The sequence below is a fragment of the Diceros bicornis genome, chromosome 29 (genome assembly GCF_020826845.1).
Source record: "Diceros bicornis minor isolate mBicDic1 chromosome 29, mDicBic1.mat.cur, whole genome shotgun sequence".
Taxonomy (NCBI): domain Eukaryota; kingdom Metazoa; phylum Chordata; class Mammalia; order Perissodactyla; family Rhinocerotidae; genus Diceros; species Diceros bicornis.
In genome coordinates, this window is record NC_080768.1 from 22971235 (window position 1) to 22998410 (window position 27176).

The 27176-nt window shown below is 34.6% G+C and overlaps 1 protein-coding gene across 6 annotated transcripts in view; it reads right to left on the reverse strand.

Moving 5' to 3' along the window:
- TUSC3 (tumor suppressor candidate 3) overlaps positions 1–27176 on the reverse strand; it is a 412886-nt gene that overhangs the window by 11658 nt on the left and 374052 nt on the right. For all 6 annotated transcript variants that reach the window (XM_058525099.1, XM_058525101.1, XM_058525102.1 and 3 more), the window contains 3 exons: positions 23770–23833; positions 6683–6757; positions 2937–3027 (listed from right to left, as the gene is read on the reverse strand). In XM_058525099.1, coding sequence (XP_058381082.1) covers positions 2937–3027; positions 6683–6757; positions 23770–23833 — 230 coding nt within the window. The remainder of the gene's footprint in view (positions 1–2936; positions 3028–6682; positions 6758–23769; positions 23834–27176) is intronic.

Consider the following 27176-nt stretch of genomic DNA (forward strand, 5'->3'; position numbering starts at 1 on the left):
TGATCATTCACAAGGGAACTGATAAAATTTCTGAGCAACAAAAACCTTATTCTGAAGGAAAAGGATACAGGGGAATAAAAACAAAACTCAGCAGTATTTACCATTACTAAGGTAACTTTAGCATATATCCATGTACTAGGCTAATAAAAGGGAATAAAAATTTTCAAACGAAAAATTGGTATTTTTTTGTTCATAATGCTCCCCTAAACCATATTTTGCCAGCTCAGAGGGATGGTGTAAACTTAATGAAGGGAACATATATCCTATAAACTTGACAAAGCACGAGAATTTGGGTATGAATGATCAGAAAGGGATGATCTCAGTGCTATAAGGATTGTGGAAGCTGGACAAATAATTCACCTCTACATCCATGGAAAAGACAGAATGCAGAAAAGCAGAGAAAAATTAATGTTCTTAAGAGGCTGAAGAGAAATAGTAGAAAGCTTTAATGTGATATTGGAAGAGATAATTAAACCAAAATAATTATTTAAATTGGACAGTGGAATAGCTGAATAATTGAGTCATGAAATAGCACAGCAAAGGAGAGAGAGCTCGGAAGAGCTATTGCAACACCAGAATCCTGCCTTCCATTTCTCTACAGGACCATGTAACACTTTTAGCACACCTGGTTTCCCAAGCTTCTGTGCTAGGCTCTGTTCTGATTCTGTTTTTTGGCAGCTCCTTTTTATGGGTTTTCACATAACTATGTCAAATTTCATATTCACAAAATACTCTTGGGCATGATTTCTACCTCTGACTTCTAACAAGAGATTTCATCTACATTTCCAGCCCCATGAGGCCAGCTGATGGCAAGCCCATTCCTTGTTCAGCCTGGTGGGGCCTTGATAAGGGCGTGGAACTGGTTACACAGTAAGCCTGTTCAACGCTATGTTCATAAAGACATAAGCAAGCATGTACTGTGGTTCAGAAGAGCTTACTAAGTATATCTAGTGTGAGGCCTAGGATATGTATTTGAAAAGCTTCCTGGGTGATTTATACGTTTACTCCTGGTAAGGAATGAGAGTACTGAAGAGTTATTATACTGAATGACGACTACTCTTTGGAAAAGTACAAACTCAAAGACTCTTCATAGGATAACAAAAACAGTGCTGGCAAATGTAACATTATTCTATGGAACCAGTAGAAACGTAACGTTTCTCTACGTTTCCTAGTCATTATATTGCTGTGTCAGAGAACAGTCTACACAGGAAACAATATTCTGGTGTGACTGGGTACTCTGATACACAAGGAAAGCTGGAATTTGCTCTTTATCTTCCCCCATTTTCTGTCAACTACACAGGGTTTAAGAATTTCACAACATCCCTTACCATACTTTACCTTTTATAAAAAGAGAGATACCTTTTCTTTGACATACTGTTATGTGCTATAGATTGAAATGAATTAATTTTTAAGTCTTTTTGGCATCCTGGATAAAAAACTTAGAAAAAGAAATACTCTTTTACGGATTCCATTATATAACACATGCAAATCAAACTAAGGCTCAAATCATACAGAATCGTGGTTCTCAATCCTAGGGTAGGGGAAAGAGAAACACATAACTTTATCTTTCTTGGGTATACTTAATCTTGCATTTGATTAGTCTGATCATTTCATATTTTCAAAACGAAAATTGGCTGGCTATCTAACGTCAAGAATAAAATGAAAAACTGGAGACTTGACCTGCCTTTCTTATTACTCTTATTGCCCTTAAAACTAACATTTAAAAAAAATCCATTTATACTGCAGGCAGGCTTTAAGGCTGATGATCTCACAGCTCAGATCTGTTACACGAATTTCTTCCATTCCTTTAGTATATTTATTTTTTAATGGGTGTGGAAAGAAGAGAATTGGAAGTGTGTCTCTGTCCATATGAGAAAACAGAGAGGTGGGGTTGAAGAGTCTTATTCTTCTGTTATAACCACATAATCAGATCTCCCTGTTATGGGATTACTTTTGTCTCCCAGATAAAGCTATATATAGTTGCCATAAGTTATGTAGAAACATTCTCTTAAAATAACTGCACAGTTCATATGTGGAAGGGTTGTAAGGTATGATGAGATTTCATTTTCTATCAATATATCACTAGTTCTACTATCTCGGCAGAAATAGTCTTCAAAATCTCTGAAAAAGGAAATATAGGACCTTTACTTCTTCATTAGAGAGAAAGATGGGTTAAGCTATTAGACTTCCTAGAGAAAGAGAAAGTAGAATATTTATTCCTTTAAGAGAAGCTGAGGGAGGAATATGCACAAGAAGCAAATCTATGCCTAATCCATAAATTGAACAACTGTAGTTTGGCACATCAATTGTATTGTGCTTTATTAAAAGTATAGTTTGGTTATTATAACGTGGCTTCAGAATGAATTTCCACCATCTTCCCACCTCCAATTATGACAATATGTTGGTGAAAATCTTATTTAGTATTCATTATGATAACTTCTAGTGACCAGAGATTATTTTATCATTTAATTTTCCCTTTCAAATTGGCTTTTCTTATTTGAAAAAGCTAAAACTTTGCAGAATTCAAAAGATGATGCAAAGTTCATTAGAACTGAATAGTAGATTATGAGAAAAAAATCTGCAAATGAAATAAAAATCATGATGGATAGACATACCAAGAGAAGAAGAAATTTTGATGAATTCCACAAAGCTTAAACTCCATTTTGTTATATGTACATATATAATATACATATAATATGTATCTCTAAAATGAAACTACAGTCTGATTGGGAACAGGGACCATGCCTTGTATCTCCTTTGTATAGTCTATGCTGAACACATGGCAGGTGCTCAAAAACTTGCTTAACTGAGTTTAAAATCACTTGGCGAATGAGTTAGCTACTTTATATTAATTCTTAAACACATATTAACCATTGAAATTGGATTTATTCTATTAGTTAAAAATGAAGACATTCACATTAGTATAATGATATTACCTGTAAGGATAGCCGTGGTACTTGGAACGAAATATTGAAAGTAGAAAACTGAAGAAGAAGACCACCAGGCCTAATCCCACTAGGCAAATTACTAGAAAGAGACAGAAAATACCATTAGTGCCTAGACACATGCAACCGAAATGTTTATATTTTTTAAATGCATTCAATTAATTACAGTATACTCACATTTAACAGTTCAAGGCACTTACAGGTACAACAAACCAGATAATCCAAAATACAATGTATTCACTATTTTCCACATTCTTCTCAATGAAAATGTACTATTTGGGGTATGAAAACAACAAGTGACTGATCTAAGTCTTCTGGTGGTTTTCTTCTCTTACAGAGTTCCTACAAGTACTAAAATGCCCCAGAGGGTCAAAACAAAACAAAATATGTGATACACCACAAATAAGATCATCAGTCCCAGCATTATGAAGCATTGGCTACATTAGCAGAGACATTTGCATTATTAGAATGCTAAATATAATTTTATTCTTTTTAGATGCCACACAATATTTACCAAGAAATATCATTTTAGATTATTGGCTAGATTATTGCTTCAGTGAAACTCTGTTACTTAGAAATAGTTCATCCTAGTGTACAGAAGGCTAGGAATAAAAGCTTGGAGAGTGAGAGAATATGGACTCTGTGGGAGCCAAATGGGGAGAAAAATCCCCCTAAATAACAGGTAATAGTGTCAAAGTATTATTGCTGTTTGTTTTACAAAAGAACAGAGGGCATATGCTACAGTAGAATGTGCTATGCTGTGGTCTAGGTTTTCAGTGTTACTCTGTCCCAGGCAAGCTGACAATAGGGAAATTACTTTTTTTTTCTTTTCCTAAAAATAAAATATATATACAAATATACATTTTTATAATATATATTTATAATAACATATTACTATAGATACATTTATATATTTATAACATATATCTGTAGCATATAAAATATATATTTGCACATATATTTTAGATATTTAATTGAACAAGATTCACTGCTATTATTAGTAAAATAAATCTAAACATGTTTATAAAATTTAAATGCTTAAAAATCTGAGCCAATTAAATGCAGCTATGTTTAGAATGAAATAAAACACATACATTTAAAGAAACTGAAATTTATGTAGATTTGTTCTGTAAATAAGTGGAAATTAGAGTTATCTCTTAATAAGAAATATCTAAACATTTCTTAAGAATTAAACATTTGCACAATACTTGTATCCTTTCGTTAGTTTCAGGGAGTTCTTTAAAAACACTGAAAAATATCCAAAATAATTAATTATAAAAGAAAGGGGAAGACAAGAGAAAAGAGATTAAATACACTAAGGCAGAAGAAGACAAGGAAAATTAAACAGTTCCGTATATCTCTATAATGATGAAATATAATTTAAAAAAATCTTCTGGCATCTAAACGAGATCAGGTTTAATTAAATCCTGGAAACTAGGGAGTAGATAAGATATGGCATTGTCAACACATGGGTTAGAAATCCATCAGTGAGTTTTCATTCAGCTCTGTACGAATATCATTCTCAATTTTGAGCACAAATTGTGGAAAGTCATAAGTGCTTAATAGCATTCAATTGCAGCCTCTGTGACATTTCATTTCAGACAACACTCATGCAGTTGAACTTCAAATGAATACTGGCAGAAAATAAAGCAAAAAATAGGTTGCGGAATATCACAAAATGAAAAACACCTTTTTTTTTTAAAATTGTAGAATATTCAACTCAGGCACTAGATACAGCATATTAACAACTCCGCTTACAATCTTACTAAACCTAGAATTAATTATATGATGCTTTACTTGATACTTTCCCACATTTGGTATTTTCACTCAACACTTCATTCTTTCCTCTCTCTCCCCTTTTTAAAAAAAATTTTTCAGAAGCCAAATAAAACACTCTTCATTCTCTTTGCCGCTTTTAGTAGCTCATTTGGTTGTGGTCAATGGGAAATGAGGCTCGTGATACGTGACAAGTAAAACAGAATCTATTTAACTGATTCTATGCAGTGGAACAAAATAACGCTACTCAAGTACCATTGTGCATATGGGGAAGGGAGAGGAATCGAGTGAAGGGTCAGTAACCACTAAATGAACCACTATAGCCCACACAAGATAACATACTTTGAAGAAGAAAACACTATGACGACACAGAAGCATTCTGACCCGGGCAATAATAATCACAGTAGTTGTATTATATCAAAAATAAAAATCACACTAGAATCAAAAAGGAATAATTTAAAGATATATTTCCTTTTTCTCTCTCACATACGCACGCACACACACACATACACACAAGTAAATAACCTGGCAGTGGGTGGGGGTTGCAGTGATAAATACAGAAATACCTACCAAGAGGAAAGTTGGAAGCAGTGCTTTTATAATATCATAAAGATTGTGAGATTAAAAAATTACTACATATTTCTTTCTTACTTATACAACAGGATATATGACAAATATATAATCACATAAGAATTTGTCCTCATAAACATTATTTGTCAATCCCCAAAACATCACATTTATTCAAAAGACATATCATAAAATGATATTCTGAACAGTGCCTATCTAAACAAAGTAATGTGTTCATTTCTTCTGTGGTTTCTTCACAATGGTCTGTAGACAGCATCATGGGAAAACAGAGGGTAGACTACACTGTATATTACATCCAAAACATTTTGACACTTGAGACACCTAAGTATTTAGAAGTCACTATGATTTACTTACCTACATGCCTCTCTAGTGAAAATTCCATAAAGAAAATAAGTCTAGATTTTTATTTTAAACTTAATAAATTATTAGTCTTTTTCAGATACCCACGCTCCTCATACATAAATTCTGGGCTTTGAAAAGGGTTCAGAAATGCAAAACACATTGAGAACAAAGTTACTTATAGGTTTGTGGAAGTATAATCATAAAATCACATAGGGACTTGATATTAATTATAAAAATGTATGAGGCAGAAAATACTGAGTTTAAGGTCCTCCATCCTTTTCTAACCTATGTTCTTCAGGGCAGAAGATTTCTCCTATGTGCTCTTACCTTTTTCTGCCCAAATTTGTTACTTTGCAAAAATGTATTTCTTCCTACAATCCCCTGAGACAAATAGTTCCATCAAAGGACAAGACACAGCTTGCTTAAAAACGTAATGCTGGAACTTGGTGGGGTTGTAAATCTTGGAATATCATTGGAAAAGGCAAAGACCCTGGAAAAGATAGTATCAAGAGATGCCTTCTTTTTAAATGTTGATAAAAGGAGGTCTGGAGGTAATTGGAAGGTATTATAATATTTTAGCGTACAAAATGTATGTGAAAACTTCTCTGCCTGAGTCAGTCCTTGAATGCATACCTGATTCTTGCGGCATAGGGAACATATCAATTGCCAACAAAATCTTGAAGACTCTGCCCACAGAATTTTCCATCTCTCCCTGTGGGGTGGATGTCACTACAGAGAGACCAGCTTTAGTAGAGATGGTCAGTGTCCCCCTGACAAGGGTGAATAACAGCTCTCATTTATACGCAATTCCACAAAAAAATCACCTATTTCTGTTTTGGAAGAAATATATTTTTAAGTACTTGCAAACACATCCAAGAAATAGAAGAAAATAAAAAAACACCACAACCTTCCTTAAACCAGAACACTTCTTCAGAAGTTTGTTTACAAAGCACTTTTACATATTTTCCATTTGATTTAAATGAATCTTAAGACTAAAACAAAATTACAAAAATAGCAACAGAGAGACTTACTCCGTCTTTTTCCAACATCTCCTTTGGATGTTGCCGCTTCATTTAGAAGAACCATCCCCATGGTGATAGCAGCATCTATAGCAGTTGTCAAGGAAACAGTAGAAATAGATGCAAATAAAATCTATTAATTTTTCTGGATCTGAACACAATGTGTTCCATTCCAGAATGGTTAAATTACAAATGCACACAGAGGTAAATACAATTTAGTCTTTTTATTTAACATAAAACTGCAATTCTTTATGTATTTAAATATGCCTTAATTTTTAAAATATATAACCTGAAACTTCAACTTGTGATATTTTGAAAGTCTAATTCTAAATGCTCTTAAGTTCCAGGAGGTTCATAGCGCATATGAATTATATGAACTCCCAAAACCAGTTATGACATTTCACATTATGCATCAAGATATGCACTAGTTACAGTCACAGTGATACATTTCATTGGCAATCATGGAAAATTAGAATATATTAGCATGATTTCCCCCCCATTTTCACAGTGAGTGTTTATGTGCATAGCTTTCTTTTTCTTGACTTCTAATGTGTTGTTTCATAGACTATTTTTTTTAAGAAATCTTTATTAAGGTCAAGTATTGTTACTTGGCAATTTTTTGGTATTCAATTACAAGTCTTACAAAAGCAAACAAGCACATTATAATAAAACAGTCTAACGACCTTAGCAGGATCTTGATCTATTCAGTTAATTGACATTTTAAGAATGAGAATACAAAATTACTTCCATACTTCATGTCTGCTTGGGTGTAGTCATGCCATACTGAAAGAACCTAAGGTTTAAGAAAATGATGGGACTTTTCACCTTTATAAGAACATTCTTGGCCATGTTAATAAAACATTTTTGATATGGACTAATGTTAAAATTTAAGAACTCATCAATTCTGGAAATATATTTATTAAGTATTCTGCCCAAATGACTAATGGATTAAAAAGTGAAAAAAAATAATTTTAGCCCAAAAATTCCTCCATTTGCTTAAGTAATTTTATTATGATTTCCTTGTGTTCATTTCCACTGCTGTATGTGTAGGACCAGCATCAATCAGTCTCCTGTGCAGGATGTCTCTACAAAGTGTCTTCTATTCCAAATAGAGAAAGCTCAAAGGATGTTGTCTGGCTGTATCTGTACAATCAAGTGGAGGAGCTCAGATGAAATTCTGCAGAGTAAATATTTCCAGTCTGTTTTCTGGTTAGAAATAACCAGAAATAATAAATAATAATAGTATTTATATTTGAGTCTGTCTGCATGACCATGTTATCCAACTTCTGGATAATAATAAATGTCTGACTTCTCCAGTCAGGCATTCACGTTTACACTGAGCTCTCTACACAAATGGTTTTCAATCTATTCTATTTATTTATAGCAACCCCTTATGGAACCCTTTCTGGAGGAAAAAAACCAACCAACCAACCAATCTTGGTTGGAAGCCTAATGTATACAAGAGAAAAAGCCGCTACCAGCCCTATGCAATACTAACCCCCAGCCACCTTGCCCAACACACATATCTACCATATAGTACCACTGAACTTTTAGGGATCCATGATACACAGTTTGAAAACCACTGAAATTTAGATAATTACTGAATTCCTTAAGTTTCACTCATGTAGTGACGGCCTGAAAAGGATGATGTGAGAGAATGAATGTTTCATACCACCAGTATGACAGTCTGTGGACTTCAAGGATTCCTTATTCTTAAGGTGTTTTGGACAATCTACTGACATAAATGCCCCCGAGTCCATAGTCATAGGGCATTGCTAATAATAAAATGATGGAAAACAAATTAAAGGCTTGTATCACTCAAACTGTTCACATGTAGGGAATTTCTACTGCTTAACTTAGTTCACTGGAGCAGACTAATGTGAATGATATAGATCCTTAATAAGGAGTTAAATTAGGTTTCCCCTTTCATCATTCTCTGGTAACACCCTTTAATATTCATGTATAAATTTTAATCCACACATTTAAATATACATATTAGATCTACTGAAAATTCATATAGAATTAACAGATTATTTTAACTATGACAAAATATTTTTTGCAAATATTCAAAATATAAATGACATTTAAAAATGATTTTTATGTAGATATCATATACAAAACAAATACTCATTTTAATACCTCCATTTGCTAGGCAGCTTCTAAAATTCCATTAATAAAATCATGGAGAAAATGGCACTATTTGTATTTCTGGGGAAAATAAGGTTTACAAAATTAAATCCTTTAAAATTTTAATGAGAGTAAACCATATATGAAAATGTTCTCAAGGTAAAATTTTATACACATAAACACCCGTGTGCACAAAGGTATGTGTTTTAAACACACATACATAGACAAGATCTCAGGGAAAAGTACATTTCATTGGATATTAACTATGTCACCCAAGAGTACCTCATCCCTATTAATATATCTTCATGTCATTTTTACTATTCTCCCTTTGTAAATTGTTACAACGTGAAAACTATATGAGCAACAATTCTTATTGGAATTGCTTTAAAATTTCACACAAATTCAAACAATGTTGTGACAGAAAATTATGTATAGGATTTTCATAAGAGTATACCACATTTTATTGCTTTATCTTACTGATGAGCAACTGTTTCCAAATGTTTGCTATTACAAATATTCCCACAAAGAATATCTTTTTACATGTAGGTGTACAGTTATTTTCTCTAGCGTCTACACATAGAGGTAGAGTTTTTGACAGGCTGTGCATGTGTATTTTCAAATTTACTAGGTACAATCATACTGTATTTTTCTTACATCTCACCAATATAGTACTGCCAAACTACTGATTTTATCAAACTGATGCATGGGGATCTATATTAATAGTGAGTCTGAGCATCTTTTCATCTGTTCATTATTCTTTTTTTGTTTAATCTTTGGTATACGGCTTGTTTATTTTTATTTTTTTCCCATTTTCCCATAAGCGCATTTACCTTTTTTTTTTTTAATTTGTAGAATGCCTCATTTTTTTCTGGATATGAATTGATTGAAGTGTTGCATACAGATTCTCCTACTTTATGTGTTATTATTTATCTACTTATCTACTTATTTAATAGTAATAACCAACATTTATTTACCCCAACTATGTGCAGGCAACTGGGCTAAGAACTTTACATGGATTCCTCTCCCTAAGCCCCTTAAAAATGCTGTGAGGGGGACACTGTTTTATTCTTATTTATAAATAGGAATAACGAAACTTACAGAGGTTAAATAACTGGGACAGAGTGTTAATTCTGGAGCCAGACTTCAAGCCCAGGCTATCTGAGTCCAAAGCCTGTTGGCTCTTAACTATTTTGCAATAGAAGCCCTCTCTCTTTTTTTTTAACTGAATATAGTTGACATATAACACTGTGTAAATTTAAGATGTGCAACATGTTACTTTGCTACATATACATATTGTAATATGATTGCCATAGTAGTGATAGCACCTCTATCACATTATATAATTATCCTTTCTTTTCAGTGGATAGAATAATCAAGTTCTAGTGTCTTAGCAAGTTTGATGATTATAGTACGATACTGTTGTCTATATTCATTATACTGTGTATTAGATCTCTGGTTTATTCGCTACCTGTTCTAAGTTTGTACCCTTAAACAACATCTGTCTTATCTCCCAACCCCCTACCCCTGGTAACCATTATTTTACTCTGTTTTTACAAATTTGGCTTTTTTAGATTCCACATATAATTCATATCATACAGTACGTGTCTTTCTCTGACTTATCTCACTTAGCATAATGTGCTCAAGGTCCATTCATGTTGTTACAAATAGAGGATGTCCTTCTTTCTCTTGGCTGAATAACGTTCCACTGTATATATCTACATCTACCTCACATTTTCTTTATCCATTCATCTATCAGTGGACACTTAGGTTGTTTCCATATCTTGGTTATTGTAAATAATGCTGCAGTGAACACAGGGGTGCATGTATCTTTTCGAATTACTGTTTTCATTTTCTTCGGATAAATACCCAGAAGTGGAATTGCAGGATCACACGGTAGCTCTATTTTTAATTTTTGAAGAACCTCCATACTGTTTTCTATGGTGGCTGTACCAATTTACATCCCTACTAATGGTTCCCTTTTTTCTACATCCTTGTCAACACTTATTTGTTGTCTTTTTGATAGATAATAGTCATTCTAATAGGTGCGAGGTGATAACCTATTGTGGTTTTGATTTGCATTTCCCTGATGATTAGCGATGTCGAGCATCTTGTCACGTATCTGTTAGCTATTTGGATGTCTTCTTCGTAAAAATGTCTATTTAGCTCTTCTGTCCATTTTTATTTGGACTGCTGTTTTTTTTGTTATGAGGTTGCATGAGTTCTTATTTTGGATATTAACCCTTATCCAACATATGGTTTGCAAAAGTTTTCTCCCATTCTGTAGGTTGCCTTTTTATTTTGTTGATTGTTTCTTTTGCCGCGTAGAAGCTTTTAAGTTTGGTGTAGTCCCCTTTGCTGACTTTCTGCTTTTGTTGTTTGTGTTTTTGTGACATATCCAAAGAATCATTGCCAAGACCAATGTCTAGGTGCTTCTTCCCTGCGTTTTCTTCTAGGAGTTTTATAGTATCAGCTCTTATGTTGGTCTTTGGTCCATTTTGAGTTAATTTTTGTGAGTGGGATACGATAGGGGTCCAATTTCATTGATCTGCATGAGTTTATCCTGTTTTCCCAATACCACTTGTTGAAGGGACTATTGTTTTCCCAATGAGTGCTCTTAGCTCCCTTATTGAATATCAATTGACCTAATAAGCAGGGGTTTATTTTGGGGCTGTCTATTCTGCTCCATTGGTCTATATGTCCATTTTTGTGCCAGTATCCCATACTGTTTTTATTACTATAGCCTTGTAGTATAATTTGAAATCTGGGAGTATGATACCTCTGGCTTCGTTCTTTTTCCTCAGGATTGCTTTGGTTATTCAGGGTCTTTTGTGGTTCCATACAAATTTTATGATCGTTTTTTCTATTTCCGTGAAAAATATGCCTTTAATATCTTGATGGGGATTGTGTTAAATGTGTAGATGCCTTTGGGGAGTAGACATTTTTAACAACATTAATTCTTCTATCCACAAACACGGATGTCTTTCTATTTGTTTGTGTCTTTTGATTTCTTTCAGCAAAGTCCTGTAGTTTTTGTTGTATACATCTTTCACTTCCTCGGTTAAATTTACTCCTAAGGATCTTACTGTTTTTGATGCTGTTGTGAATGGGATAGTTTTCTTCATTTCTTTTTCAGATGTTTCATCATTAGTGTATAAAAATGCAACTGATTTCAGTATGTTGATTTTGTATCCTGCAACTTTATTGAAATTGTTGATTAATTCCAACAGTTTTTTGGTTGAGTTTTGGAATTTTCAAAATATAAGATCATATCATCTGCAAATAGCAACAGTTTTGCTTCTTCCTTTCTGATCTGGATGCCTTTTATTTCTTTGTCTTGCCTAATTGCTCTGCCAGGACTTCCAGTACTATATTGAATAAGAGTAGTGAGAGTGGGCACGCTTGTCTTATTCCTGATCTTAAAGGAGAACTTTTCCGTTTTTATCCATTGAGTATAACGTTAGCTGTGGGTTTCTCGTTCATGGCCTTTACTACGTTAAGGTATGTTCTGAGTAGACTCAATCTGTTGAGGATTTTTATCATGAAACGACGTTGTATTTTGTCAAATGCTTTTTCTATGTCTATTGAGATGATCGTGTGATTTTTATCTTTCATTTTATTGACATTATGTATTACCTTCATTGATTTGCATATGTTGAACCATCCTCGCATCCCAGGGATAAACCCCACTTGGTCATAGTGTATAATCCTTTTTTATGTGTTCTTGAATTTGTTTGCTAATATTTTGTTGAGAATTTTTGCATCTAGTTTCATTAGGGATATTGGTCTATAGTTTTCTTTTGTTATGGTGTCCTCATCTGGTTTTCATATCAGGGTAATGCTGGCCTCAAAGAACAAGTTTGGAAATCTTCCCTTCTCCTCAATTTTTTGGAAGAGTTTGAAAAGGATTGGTGTTAATTCTTCTTTAAATGTTTGGTAGAATTCTCAAGTGAAGCCATCTAGTCCTGGGGTTTTTCTCTTGGGAGAGGTTTTGATTACTGATTTGATCACTTTACTCATTATTGGCCTGTTCAGATTTCCTATTTCTTCCTGATTTAGTCTTGGTAGGTTGTGTGTTTCCAGAAAATGTATCCACTTCTGCTGCTGTATTATGTAATTTGTTGGCATGTAACTGTTCATAGTAGTCTCTTAAGATCCTATGTATTTCTGTAGTATCAGTTGTAATGTCTCCTCTTTAAGTTCTTATTTTATCTGAGTCTTCCTCTTTCCTTAGTCTAGCTAAAGTTTTGTCAATTTTGTTTACCTTTTCCAAGAACCAGCTGTTACTTTTGTCAATCCTTTCTATTGTTTTTCTGGTGTCTATTTCATTCTTTTCTGCTCTGATCCTTACTTCCTTCCTTCTGCTAACTTTGGGCTTAACTTATTCTTCTTTTCCTAGTTTCCTGAACAGTAAAGTTAGGTTGTTTATTTGAGATCTAATTTCTTAATATATTCATTTATTGCCATAAACTTGATTCTCAGAACTCCTTTTGCAGCATGCCATAGAATCTGGTATGTGTATTTCCATTTTCATTTGTTACAAGATATATTTTTATTTCTCTTTTGATTTCTTCTTTGACCCATTGGTTGTTCATAAGTGTCTGGTTTTGTTTCCACACATCTGCAGTTTTTCCAGCATTCCTCTTGTTGTTGATTTCTAGTTTCATACCATTGTGGTAAAAAAAGATAGTTGGCATAATTATAGTCTTCTTAAATTTGCTAAGACTTGTTTTGTGTCCTTCACACGATCTACCCTGGAAAATGTTTCAGGTGTAATTGAGAACAATATGTATTCTTCTGTTGTTGGATGAAATGTTCTACATATGTCTGTCAAGTCCACTTGGTCTAAAGTATGGTTCAATTGCAATGTTTCCTTGTTTTTCTGTCTAGATGATGTATCCATGGCTGATAGTGGAGTAATAAAGTCCCCTTCTGTTGTTGTATTGTTGTCTATTTCCCCCTTTAGATCAGTTAGTATTTGCTTAATATATTTCGGTGCTCCTTTGTTGGGTGCATGTATATTTCCAATTGTTATATCTCCTTGATGTGCTGACCTTTTATCATCATATAATGACTTTCTTTGTCTCTTGTTACCATTTGTGGTTTGAAGTCTATTTTTTCTGATATAAGTACAGCTACCTCCATTTTCTTTTAGTTTCCATTTGCCTCTTTCTCCATCTCTTCATTCTGAGTCTATGTGTGTCTTTATAGCTGAAATGGGCCTCCTGTAGGCAGTATATGGTTGGGTCTTGTTTTTTTTTTAATCCATTCAGTCAGTCTGTGCCTTTGGGCTGCTGGGTTCAATCCATTTACATGTAGTGTGATTACCGATATGTGAAGACTCACCACTGCCATTTTATCTTTTGCCTTCTGGTTGTTTTTGTACCTCCATTGTTGATTTCCCCCTGTTCTGTCTACCTTTGTAAACTGGTGGTTTTCAATGGATAAGATGCTATCAGCAGAAAACAGACTATCTTGACTTCATTTGCCTATAAAGTTTCCACCCTTTTACTTCTCTTCCTTTATCCTTTCAATGTCACAAATTATCTCTTTCTATGCTGTGCATTCATTACCAAATGATAGTAGCTATAAATTATTTTTAATGCTCTTTTCCTTCAACCTTTATACTATAATTAAGTGGTAAACACACTATTTTAATATAGAGTTGCAGTTTTCTAATTCTGATTATTTATCACCTTTATCACAGTTTTGTGTGTACTTTCCCTTTCTTGTGTGTGTCATTAATGAGTGTCTTTTCAGCCTAAAGAACTCTTTTCAGCATTTCTTGCAAGGCAGATGGTGAGCTCCTTCTGCTTTTGTTTTGGAAAGCCTTTATTTCTTCTTCATATCTGAAGGACAATTTTGCTAGATAAAATATTCTTGGCTGGCAATTTTTTCTTTCAATACTTTGAATATGTCATTCCACTCTCTCCTAGCCTGTAGTTTCTGCTGAAAAATCTACTGATAGCCTAATGGGGCTTACTTTGTAGGTTACTTTTTTTCCTGGCTGCCTTTAAGATTCTTTCTTTATTGTTGGTTTTAGATAGTTTCATTATAACGTGTCTTGGAGAAGGTCTATTTACACTGAGATAATAATCAGATATTCTCTTAGATTCATGGACTTGTATGTCCAGTTCCTTCCCTAGGTTTGGGAAGTTCTCAGCTATTACTTCTTTAAGTAAACTTTCTGCCCCCTTCTCTCCCTCTTTTCCTCCTAGCATGCCAATTATTCTTATATTTGCTTGTCTGATAGAATTTGATAGCTCTCTTAGGGTTTTCTTCACTTTTTAAAAATCTTAGATCTCTCTCCCAACTGAATCATTTCTAAATTCTTATCCTCCAAATTTCTTATTCTTTCTTAAACATGATCTCCCTATTTTCTATGCTTTCTAATGAATTCATCATCTCAAGAATTCATCGAATTCTACAACTCCAGAACTTCTGTTTGGTTTTTTTTTTTTGTAATTTCAATCACTTTGGTAAAGAACTCCTTTTGTTCATTAATTTTATTCTTGATTTCATCAAATTGCCTTTCTGAGTTTTCCTGTAGCTCACTGAATTTCTTCATAACAGCTATTTTGGATTCTTCATCAGTTAGACCTCAACATTCCATGTCTTGAAGTTCAGTTGCTGGAGAATTATTATTTTCTTTTTGTGATATCATATTACTGTGATTCTTCTTAGTGTTTGATGAAATATGGCTCTGCCGTCCCATCTGCAGTAGCACACACTTTTCTTAGTTGTTTGCTATGTTATAGTTCATCAGGCTGTCAATTAGAAACTTTTGTTTCCCAGAAGGTGGGGCTATAGCACAAGTTTTTGGTTTTTCTTGCTGGAGCTGGCTCTCGCTGATAGCATTGGAAGTGCATGTGTAAAAAGAGCTGGTGTTTAAAAAAAATGCTGGTGGCAGAGTGGGGGAAGGTGTGGGCTTAGCACCTGGGACTTTGGAGGTGTGCCCTTGGCCCTAGGAGGATCCTTGAGTAGGGGAATCCCAGAGGTCCGCGGGTAGGCCTGCTGCTGAAACCCTGGAGCAGACAGCAGGAAACGTGTTCCTTCAATGACCTTTGGTGTTCTTGTCTGCCTCCCTCTCTTTCCTCTCCCTCCCCCTAGTCATGAGCATCCCTCCTCAGATCCAGGTGTTGCTAGAGAGAAAACAGTCCCTCCAGGTGCAATCTGCCCTGCTGGGCAGTCTGTCCCTTACCACTTTTGCTTTCTACCTCCTCTGCCTGAGAGGTAGCTACTGCCTCCCTCAAAAGCCCAGCGCATAGCAGTGTTTCCCTGGGGCAAAAGGGGGGCTGCCTCAGCATGTTTCTCCCTCTCCTCTGCCTACAAAGTCATCTCCATCTCGCTCCAATGGTTTGTCGGATTCTCTCGTCAGCCTGGCTGGACCTCCATAAATTTTCTATCTCCTGTGAGTATCCACCCAGTTTTGCACCCTCCAGACTATTTGATGGTGGCAAGCAGGAGTGGGGCAGGCTCACTGACTCCTTTGGATCCACAGTTCCCTCAGAGGTCCTAGCCACCCACTTTCAGATGCACAGGTGGGTGGATCTCCCAGGTGTTCTAGTGTGTTGTGGACCGGTACTTTGGTTATGGATGTCTAATTACTTGCAAATCAAGGGAGAGAGAAAAAAGGAATGACTCATACTGCCAGGAAACTCATGTCACTCTGTTCTCTTTTAAATTGTCTTGTCAGGCAGAAGGTTTTCATTTTAATGTGGCCCAAATTGTTAATCTTTTCCTTTATGAGTTTTGGTTATTGTTTCTTGGTTATGAAATTAATTCCTACCCCTAAGTCTTAAAAACATTCTCTAGCTCGTTTTTCTAATATTTTTAAAGGAAGTCAGGTAATGTCGTTCTGCTCAGAACACTCTTAACAACTTTCCATTTCACTCTGAGTAAAATCTAAAGACCTTAAAATGGCCTCAAGGCCATATATAATTTGTAATGTATGAGTGACTCAATGCCTAAGCTTCTCTGCCCTTGTCTGCTCTCATTCTTGTCCCAGCTATTCTTCCAACAAGACACGAACCCCTCTGCCTCAGGATCTTTGCACTTGATATTCCCCTGCTCGAAATGCTCTTCCCCTAGATGTCCATGAAACTCACTCCCTCACTTCCTTCAGGTTTCTGCTCAAACGACATCAGAGAAGCCTCCTCCAATCTCTCACTTCCCTTATCCTTTGTTTTTCTCCATAACACTGTTTTTGAAAGAAGTTTCAGATTCTATATATTTTTTTATTTACTTCTGTCTTTCTCCCACCACTACAATGTTAGTCCCAAAAGAGCAGCAACTTTGTTTGTTCATGATCTTACCCATTACCAACTAATCTTTGACACACATATCATTATTATCCTCAGTTTACAAATAAGGAAACTGAAGCCCAGAAAAGTCTGAATAACTTGTTCAAAGCCACAAAGCTAGTGAGTAGAAGTTGCAAACCAAAAAAGCATTAAAAGAAATGAAGTAGGATGCTATCACACTGTTAGATGAAAATGATATTGAGAGAGAACTAACAAGAAACAAGATAGCTAGTTCTATTTTAACATAAAGTATCTTTATGCTAGGCATAAAAATAATTTTTGATGTCAAATAAAAATAAAATGTACATAAACAATATAATCTCATCTCTAAAAATAATAAAGAAGAGAAATGCAGGGAAAGAAAGATAATAAAAAGTTAATATCAACTGTCTTGGGGTAATGAGGTTGCAGGATTTTGTATTCTTTATTGACCACATCCTACAAAGCAGTTGTTTGCAAATTTTTTCTGTAAAGGACCAGAAAGCAAATATTTTCGGCTATGCAAGCTGTCTTGTGTATTGCTACTACTCAGCTCTACTGTTACAGTGCAAAGTAATCATAGACAATACATAAATAGATATGTGTGGCTATGTCCCAATAAAAATTTATTTATAAAAACAGTAGGCTGGATTTGGTCCTCACTGGTCCTAGTTGGCCAACTCCTGCTATAAAGAATCTAATGCAGTGCCAGAGATACTATAAACCATTATATCTGAGAGCATGTTAGCTCTATTCTTACTTGAAAATAAAGAAATGCAAAACTTAGTAAACCCTTGTGCATATGACCCCAAAGAGAAATTTTAAAGCAAAGAGATTACCAGATACGGGTTCTGTACAACCCCAAGGTAAATATTTTATTAGAAAGCAATAGGATCAGGAAACAAGTGTGATCTCATCCTCAGAACATTTCCTGCAAAAGCGAGTTTTCTAGGCTTCACCAAGAAGTGACTGTGACCCTACTTTAAACTTGATGGCTGTAATTAATACATGAATTAAACTAAAATGACTTTAAACTTGCCAAGCCTCCCTCTCTTTTATTTAAAGATACCTTTTTAACTTAAGGCCTTTGCGTACAGAGAATTATTTAGCTTAAGTTCCATTATATTAATGAAAACACCAGTTTTGGCTAAAAAAGAGCCTACATAATACTTATCATCTGAGAAAAAATCATACTTGTAACTCAAATTTTTAGATACAGGATTAGTTTATAGACAGAGGAAGAAGCTAGACGGTCATCTATCAGGGTTGATGTGTAGGGCTTCCTCCACTGGGTAGAAGGCTGAATGGCTAATCTTGAAAACCCCTACAAATTATTCTATGTCTAACTCTGGAATAACAGAGGCTTTTCTGCCATTAAACGGATGGGTGTAGTCATTCGGCTGTGCCTTACTGAAGATTCCCAACATTAAAAGAGAATAAGAGATGCAAATATGTAGTGGAAAACTATAATGTTTCTGAGACTTGTTCTACTGTTCTGAGTTTGTTAATGCCTAGGCCTGCCTGCCCACACACACACGCACACACACACCCCTGGTCTAGTTCATGTACTGCTTTGCACATTTGTATTGATTAGTTTCATAGCACTATATACTTCCAATGCTGTGCACACTCCACAGTTTCTGTGCTGATCCTGTCAAGGACCTTACTGCTTAAAAAGTCAAAATATTGATATGATCCCACATAAAACAGGAGCTGCTATTTGTGTAAATTATAAATAATACCCAGAGGCACTGAGCATCCTACTTAACTAGTGACAAATACATTTGCATTACATTATAATCCATTCTCAAGTACACACGATGTTAAGTTTACTGTTGCTCCTAGGAAGAGAATCAGGATTGTCAATTTAGAGAAAAATGAGAATAGATGTTGAAAAAAGCAAACCATAGAAGACTGAAGGGATCTAAATCTAAAATTATCTTCAACTTGCATTCATCATTAATTTTCTTCTATAGCATGTTTCTCCTTGGATATAATACATTAAAATAAAATAAAAATCTTTATCACAGATTGAAAACAAATGCAGAATAAAATCATACTCTTTCATAACAACTGGAAAACAAATATTTTTCTCATAAGAAAAGCAAATGTGATCTTTATAATACATATACTTTAAAATATTTTAAAATTATTATTATTGCTAGTATAACCTTTACCTTTTATATTAGCACATTTACTAATATTTATCTCATGTCATCTTGAGATCCCAGTACTTAAAGGATGTGGCGAGTTAGGGGACAGGTCAGAGTTTATACAGTTGACAGTAAAGCCAATCCTAGAACTCATGTGTCCTGTATCCACTGACACACATAGATCATATCTTGGTGAATTCAGATAAGGTCCAAATTTCTTAGCAGGGTCTGGGAAGATTTTCATTATGCAGCTAAAGTAAACTTTCATCAATTTCCCCTTCACAATTTCTGAATATTCTCTCTCATTTTATGTTTTGGTACCTGTTGTACCTTCTCCTGGAATACTCTCCCTTACCCATTCTCCATCTGGGAAACTCCTTTTTCTATTGTATCAAAACCCAGCTGAGGGGCCAGCCCAGTGGTGTACTGGTCAAGTCCAGGCACTCCACTACAGCAGCCTGGGGTTCGTGGGTTTGGATCCTGGGCACAGATCTACACACTGCTCATCAAGCCATACTATGGTGGTGTTCCACACAAAAAATAGAAGAAAAAGAGGCACGCGTGTTAGCTCAAGGACAATCTTCCTCAAGCAAAAAGAGGAAGATTGGTAACAGATGTTAGCTCAGGGCCAATCTTCCTCACCAAAAAAAATTAAAATAAAAATCCCAGCTGAAAAGTCAGTTCAACTTCTCTGGGCATCTAGTTGTTCCTTCTTCTCTTGCTGCTTCCAAGCACTGATTATAGCATCTGTCACACTGGATTACAATTATTTTCCTATCAGTCTACCTTCTTGTAAATAGCAAATATCTTATATTTGTGTTGAAACAACTAAATGAAAAGTAAAAAAAATGAATTCTTACTGGGAAAAATGTAAAGGATTACATAAGTTATTATTAGACAGTTCACATATTCTATATTTAAATGTCATAATATTTATTCTTTTTTTTTTTTGCTGAGAAAGATTCGCCCTGAGCTCACATCTGTGCTAGGCTTCCTCTATTTTGTACGTGGGTTGCTGCCACAGCATGGCTTGATGAGTGCTGTAGGTCTGCGTCCAGGAGCTGAATCTGGGCCACTGAAGTGCAGCGTGCCCAACTTAACCACTAGGCCACGGGGCTGGTCCCTCATTTCTCTTTTATATAGTTTTCTCTCATGGACTACTTAGGATTGTTCTTTCTTTTTTTTCCCCTAAATAAAGTACTGAGAAAATAAAACACTACTAATAGGGATAAAAATCTTATTCTTAGTAAATATGAATCTATAACCTATGACATCAAATGACTCCATCTGTTTTTTCTGAGGTTTTTTCAACAAAATTTTGTATATAGCAATTGCATCTAATGATCTGGTTTACTATATTAGGAGGAGAAAACCAAAAGGCAACCATCTTAAACAAAAACTAACCATCTGGAAATTACATTTTTTTGCATAAAGGGAAAAATATACAGGCAAAGTATAAAATAATACATGGAATAAATACATGGATTAAAAAATATCAGTAGACTGTGCCAAGTGAAAATCAAATCAGAAATTATTATAAAATGGCTTCTTGTGCCAAGTGAAAATCAAATCAGAAATTATTATAAAATGGCTTCTTTTTAACTTTTACTGATAATTTTCATCAGTCTACCATTTTAAAAGAAATTTTCTTCTTTAGAGATATCCATAAAATAAAAATAACAGGAGAAATAAAGCAACAAACAATTACTAGTAGCATAAAGAGAACAAGAACTTTTAATTCTTTTATGTATTACTGTTAAAAATCTATATGGAAGACTTCATACTGCTTGTGAAATTTCTTTGCATCTTAAATCTCAGCTTGATGTCAATGAGCCATGAAATGAAACCTGGGAGAATTCCTGCCGTACAATGGAATGACGGTCTCAACACAGCTTCTCATTCCTTTTGCTAGGTACTCCTGATGTGTTTAATAGACTAGCTGCTCTGAATAAAGTATACTGCTAAAATGCTGCATCATGGATGGAAATAAGATAGAAAAGAAAATATATATATAAATAAATAAGAGCTAAAAAGTTACCTGCAATAAATACTTTGTGTTTTTTACTATTGTGCTTTAACAGAAATGTATTTTGCTTCATAAATACATTTATATAAGTAAAAGATAAATTAAGAGTAAATATGGCCTTGCCCTTATTTTTTAATGAGGAGGAGGAGATGTTCCTATAAATATATTTGCAAATACTTCATTTTCTCACCTAAGGCTCCTCTGACGTACCGCAAGTATTAATCTCTTACAATATTACAGCTGGAAAACAGGAACCTGGTAGTTACTGATCAAGATCAAAAAACTTGAGAATCTTTACTCAAAGATAGTTATTTCCAATCCTAATCTATGAGACAAGTTAGAGCAAAAAAAATACTCATCATAGTAGCTTCTTAACTTTGAAGCCATAAAGCATATGGGTAATTAAATAAATTACCAAGCAAGGAATGGGCTACAGATATGCACCATTGCATGTATGCACCCAACTCTGTGCAGGCAAGGGTGGAAGGAATAAAAATGTTGAGAACTGATACAGAGGAAGAAGACGGTCAGTGTTGCTCAGTGAGTCTCAGTGTTTAGCTCCCCTGCAATATAAAATGGAGCCATATAATCTCTTTCTTTCAAAAGGTGTCTTTTATCTTGTTAATTACACACGATTGAATGAACTCAATCTAACGCCAGAAAAATCGTCATTCAATGTTTCCAGCGTAACTTTTAGAATTCTAGTATCATAGGACTATGCTTGTTTTGTTTTGTTTTTTTCTGGTCATCTAGACCTTTGTCAAATGTTAAAGCGTCAACCTGCATGTTACCTGTGACCAGCAAGGTTCTGAGTGAAGAAGATGGGAAAATATAAGGTGGGGATGAGGGGGCCGGAGGGACACAGCCTTTGGTGAGTACTAGATGATTTATGTGTGGTATCTCATTTACCCCACACCAAAATGCCATGTGGTTAGTTTGTTAACCCTGATTATACAAATGAGGTAGGTTGTGAGCTTCTTGAGAACTGGAAGGGCTTCAAGCATTTCCCACCCCTTTCCTCCACTAATATTAATGTAAGGCACAGTATATACCAGCACCTGATACACTGTCCAGAACAAATTATGCAAATAAGAGATTACCTGAATAGACTGAAGGTGGCAAATAGGTATTTGTTGGTGGATTAAAAAATGCATTGTTATAACATTACAAAGTAATAAAATACAAAAAATTTAATGGTATTAAAAAGATAGTCTTGGGGCCTGGCCCGGTGGCATAGTGGTTAGGTTGGCATGCTTTGCTTCGGTGTCCTAGGTTATGGGTTTGGATAACCGGGTGCAGACCTACATCACTCATCAGCCGTGCTGTGGGAGTGACCCACATACAAAATAGAGGAAGACTTGCTGCCGATGTTAGCTCAGGGTGAATCTTCCTCAGCAAAAAAAAAAAAAGAGTCTTTTCCATCCAGATTAAAAATAAAAACTTCAAGATGGTGTGACTGACATTTGTTCATGAAATCCTATGTCATGACCATAATAAAATATTATTTATAAAACTTAAGTACCTGTACAACCAATAGACCATGAAAAAGAAAATGGAATTCTAATCCTAGTTCTTTCTCTAACCTAAGGCAAATCAATTAAATTTTGTGGGTTTTAGTGTTCCTACCTATAAAATGAGGTTTTGGCCTAGATGAGTTCTAAGAATCCTTAAAGGTTTTAACAGCTACAGTTACATAAAATAAGGGAAAATTTGGTCAAGACTGCTTCATTTGAATATGAATCTTAGTAACCAGGAGAGTAATCAAATCTTATAAATGATACCATATGCACACTTGAAATGTTGATAGTGACTCAATACGTTCAACACTATAAATTTAACCTTCGAATATTTCCACAAGACTCACACAAACATAAGTGTTCCTCCAAAATACAGGTGTTTGCCCAAAAAGTAACTTTACTTCATTCTAAGAATATTCAGTTTATATATTTGATTAGACACTTGAACCTTATCTCTTTCCTATCTTGCTATCCTCTTCTTTAACCTTCTATCTCCAAACCACAAATTACACTCTGTTATCTGATTCATAACACTTAGTCTTGTATGTTCCAAAAAGAGAAGTCTAATTATCCTAAATCTCCCTCTTCTGACTTACCATAATATTTAAGGGAACCAGTACTAAGATTAATTTTTTATCCTGGTTTTTATATTATGGGATGCTTTTTTTCTCCCCATTAAGATCTTATAGGGGAAAACCATACAAACTTCAGGAAAAAGTCTAGCCAGAGATAATGAATGCAGAGAAAAAGCTATACTTTGAAATTCAACAGTTGGTAAAAAAGAGAGAATTATAGTCTGTTAATGATTCAGAATAGAAACAAAACTGTATTGTAATAGGAAATAATTAGCATAGGAATTAGAAAATTAGTCACGTGGAAAAGTTTAAAATTTAATATCTTTTGAAAGTCTTGATATTTATTGTCAAGAAAAAAAATCAATTTGATAGTATGCAGCTTTGGTTAGCCCTTTTCAATCCATCAGTATTTTAAAGGATACTTAGTACCAGAATAATGTGTGACTCTGCCACGAATTGAGCCTGGCTGCTTCCATGGATGTAGCTCTATAAAACAAGACAAAGAAGTAAAAATTACCATCCGGGGAAAAGCAGATTTTTCGGTAGTTTTTTTTTTTATATTTTGTAGTTTTATGCCATGAAGCTAAACAATGGGAAAATCTATTAATTAAGCTCCTATTTATAATTCTTTTGAATAAAATAATTATTAGTTAACTGGAAATAACAGACGAAAATGTTGGTTGATGATATTACTGGAAACTGTAGAAAGCAACTTAATAGTAAGAGTAAACTTAAGATAATTTGTTAAAAGGTTTATCACAGACACATACACACAACGTAATGATTCTTCCAGAGTTACTGCAAAACGTACTTGATAGCATAAAGTACAAACTAGAGCAACTAAGTTACTGATTCTTCATCCTTTAAAACAAGTGAAAAATGACCTGTCCAATGTTAAATCACTTTTTCCACATTATCAATGTTTTTAAAATAAGGAGATAGCTTTATAAATGCATTCATTCCATTAGAGTATTTAAATTGATTTTTTCAAAATATAACTATTAAAACTATTTACCCCATTGAGAAATGCAGTTTTCCATACCTAATAAGAACTATATTAGTTGATACCAGTCATTAACAGAAAATCTGACACAAATCTCCATCAGGCAATTTTGCTCCTAAAAAACTGACTCCCACAGTATTTCTGTTGTTAATCTTTCTTATGAATTAGTTGCCATACAGTTGCTTTAAACAAAAGTCACTTTCTAGGTTTTCTGTTTATTAAAAGAAATTCTGGAGGAAAAAAAATGACATCTACAACATAAATCAATGTCCTCAATTTTACATCACGTATGAAGCATAATTGTGTCATTTGAGAGGACCAAAAATTTTCCTTTATTTTTATTTTTGACAATAAATATGGATGAAAGCATGTATGCTTTAATGGAAAGAGTATTTAAGAGTCAGAAAATTATTCCTTCTTGGCCTTAACCCTGCACATGTCACCAAATCTCTCAGAAATTCAATATCCCCTCATCTATAAAATTAGGAACTGAATTAGATGATTCCTACAATCTTTTTGAAGCATATAAAGTCTTCTGTGTTTTGTCATCAATTCTGTCTTGGTATTCTCACGTAAAGGCTGTTCTTTATCCTCTGATCTAAACTGTCTTTGTTTCCACCTCTAATTTCTGAGTAATTCACAGCACAGCTGCCTTATCCAAAAGTGTGTTTAGATGTATTCTTTAAGCACAGCTTCAAGCAGACTGGTTAAAAGATAGCCACTGCTGGTTCATCCACATTATAGCTTCTGAGAAATCTTATCACATAAGTTTTCTTTGGACTCTATCCATTTAAATGTCCCTATATGGAGACAAGTATGGCTTTGAAAATCATAATCTAGCTGCTAGCTAATCATTTAAGGTTTTTAACATTACTAATGAATGACAATAGTGAAATTATGAAAAAAGGCAGTAAAACAAATACAAATACTATAAGCTATGCTTGACATCACTTCAAGTCTGATTAGAAACTAAGACCCTCAGAAGTAAGAAACAAAGGTTTTATCATTCTAATAATTATAACAGCAAGGATAATAACAAATACAACCATACCAAGTACTAATAATAATAGCTACCATTTATCACGCACTTAGTTTGTATAAGACCCTTAAAACTTTCACATGCAGTATCTCATTTAATTCTAATAATCCTACAAGGTAGGTATTTTTATTATAGCCATTTTCTAGATAAGGTAACTAAGGCTTCCGAGAGGTGAAGACACTTGCCCAGGTTTTCACATCTACTACCTGTGAACTCTGGAATTTGAAATTAGGTCTATTTGACTTTGGGTCCTGAGATGTCATTCACTACATTACTTTGTTATTTGCTGGACATTGACTGGATGCTTCACATGTTGTCCCATTGTATCTTCTTAACAACCATATATAAAATAATTAATATCATGTCATTTTCTAAATGAGGAAACTGAGATTTAGGGAAATTAACTTACTTAAGACTGCACAACAAGTAACTGGTGGAATGTGGATTGAAACCTGGGTCTGACAACCTCCAAGGTGCATGCCTTTTCCACCACATAATAACAACTTATTAAAACACAAGAAAATCAAGTGAAACATTTTTTAAAAGCTTAATCTGGCAATCACATAATTAAATGTTGACCGTTAAAGTAATTAAAATCAACATTTATATGACTGACTAAAATATCTAAATGTAACATTACTGGATAATATGTCCAGATTTATATAACAACTATAGGGTAGTCTGCCTATATTAGAGTCACACATTTAGAGAAGAACTTCAGAGATTTTCTAAGTGATTGGTTTCAAAGCTTTTTTGTATAAGTAATAGAGTCTTCCCTGGTCAATGTCATCAACAGACTTCTACACTTCAAATCCTATGGTCTTATCTCAGTCTTTCTTGACTTGATCTATCTGAAGAATCTGCTGCATGTGACCACTCTCCTTTTTCGTAATACTTTCTTCACCTAACTTCTAGGATGCCACTCTTGATTCTTGCACTGCACTGGCTCCTCTTCCTAAGGCCCCTTGGCTGTTCTCTCTCATCCTAACTCTAAATTCTGGAGTATCTCAGAGCTCCATAGACTTAAGCCTATTCTCCATACTAAACCTTCCCAGGTGTTCTCATCCAATCCCATGACTTTAATTACCATTTCTGTACTGCCAATTCCCACATTTATATCTCAAGCCCAGTCCTTTAGATTTGTGTATTGGTCTGATACATCCATCTCCTCTTGGTAGTCTGTCTAATAGTCTTCACTAATAGACTCCACTTGGAAGTCTAAAACTTAAAACGGTCAAATATCAAGTTTGATATGCCTCCCTTTCTATCCCAGAAACAGCAACTTAATTTTCCCAGTTGTTTAGGCCAAAACCTTGGAACCATCCTTGTCTCTTCTTCTGTCCTCCCTCCCTTCCCTTCCCTTGTCTCCAATCATTCAAAAAACACGGTTGCCTCTACTTTCAAAATCCATTCCAAATTCAACCACTTATCACCCCTCCCATGAAGCACTGGCAAAGGAGCCCGACGATAAGGCCCAAGATTTATTATCTGGTCCAACAGTCATCATCTCTTGCCTAGATTATTGCAATAGCCCCCTTTGTTCTCCCTGCCTCTACCCTATAGTCTGTTTGTCAGTCAGATTAATCCTACTGAAGCTAATCAGATTCTATCATTACCCTACTCAGTAACTTTGCCAAATGTGTGAGAAAAATATATCATGCAATCTATTTTCTGCTTCTAGTCACAACACCAAAGAACCTACATATTTCTATTTAATTTAAAAATACAGCTAGGTTAAAAAAAATCCACACTTGGTCCTTAGAGACTTATTTCACTATAACTGATCT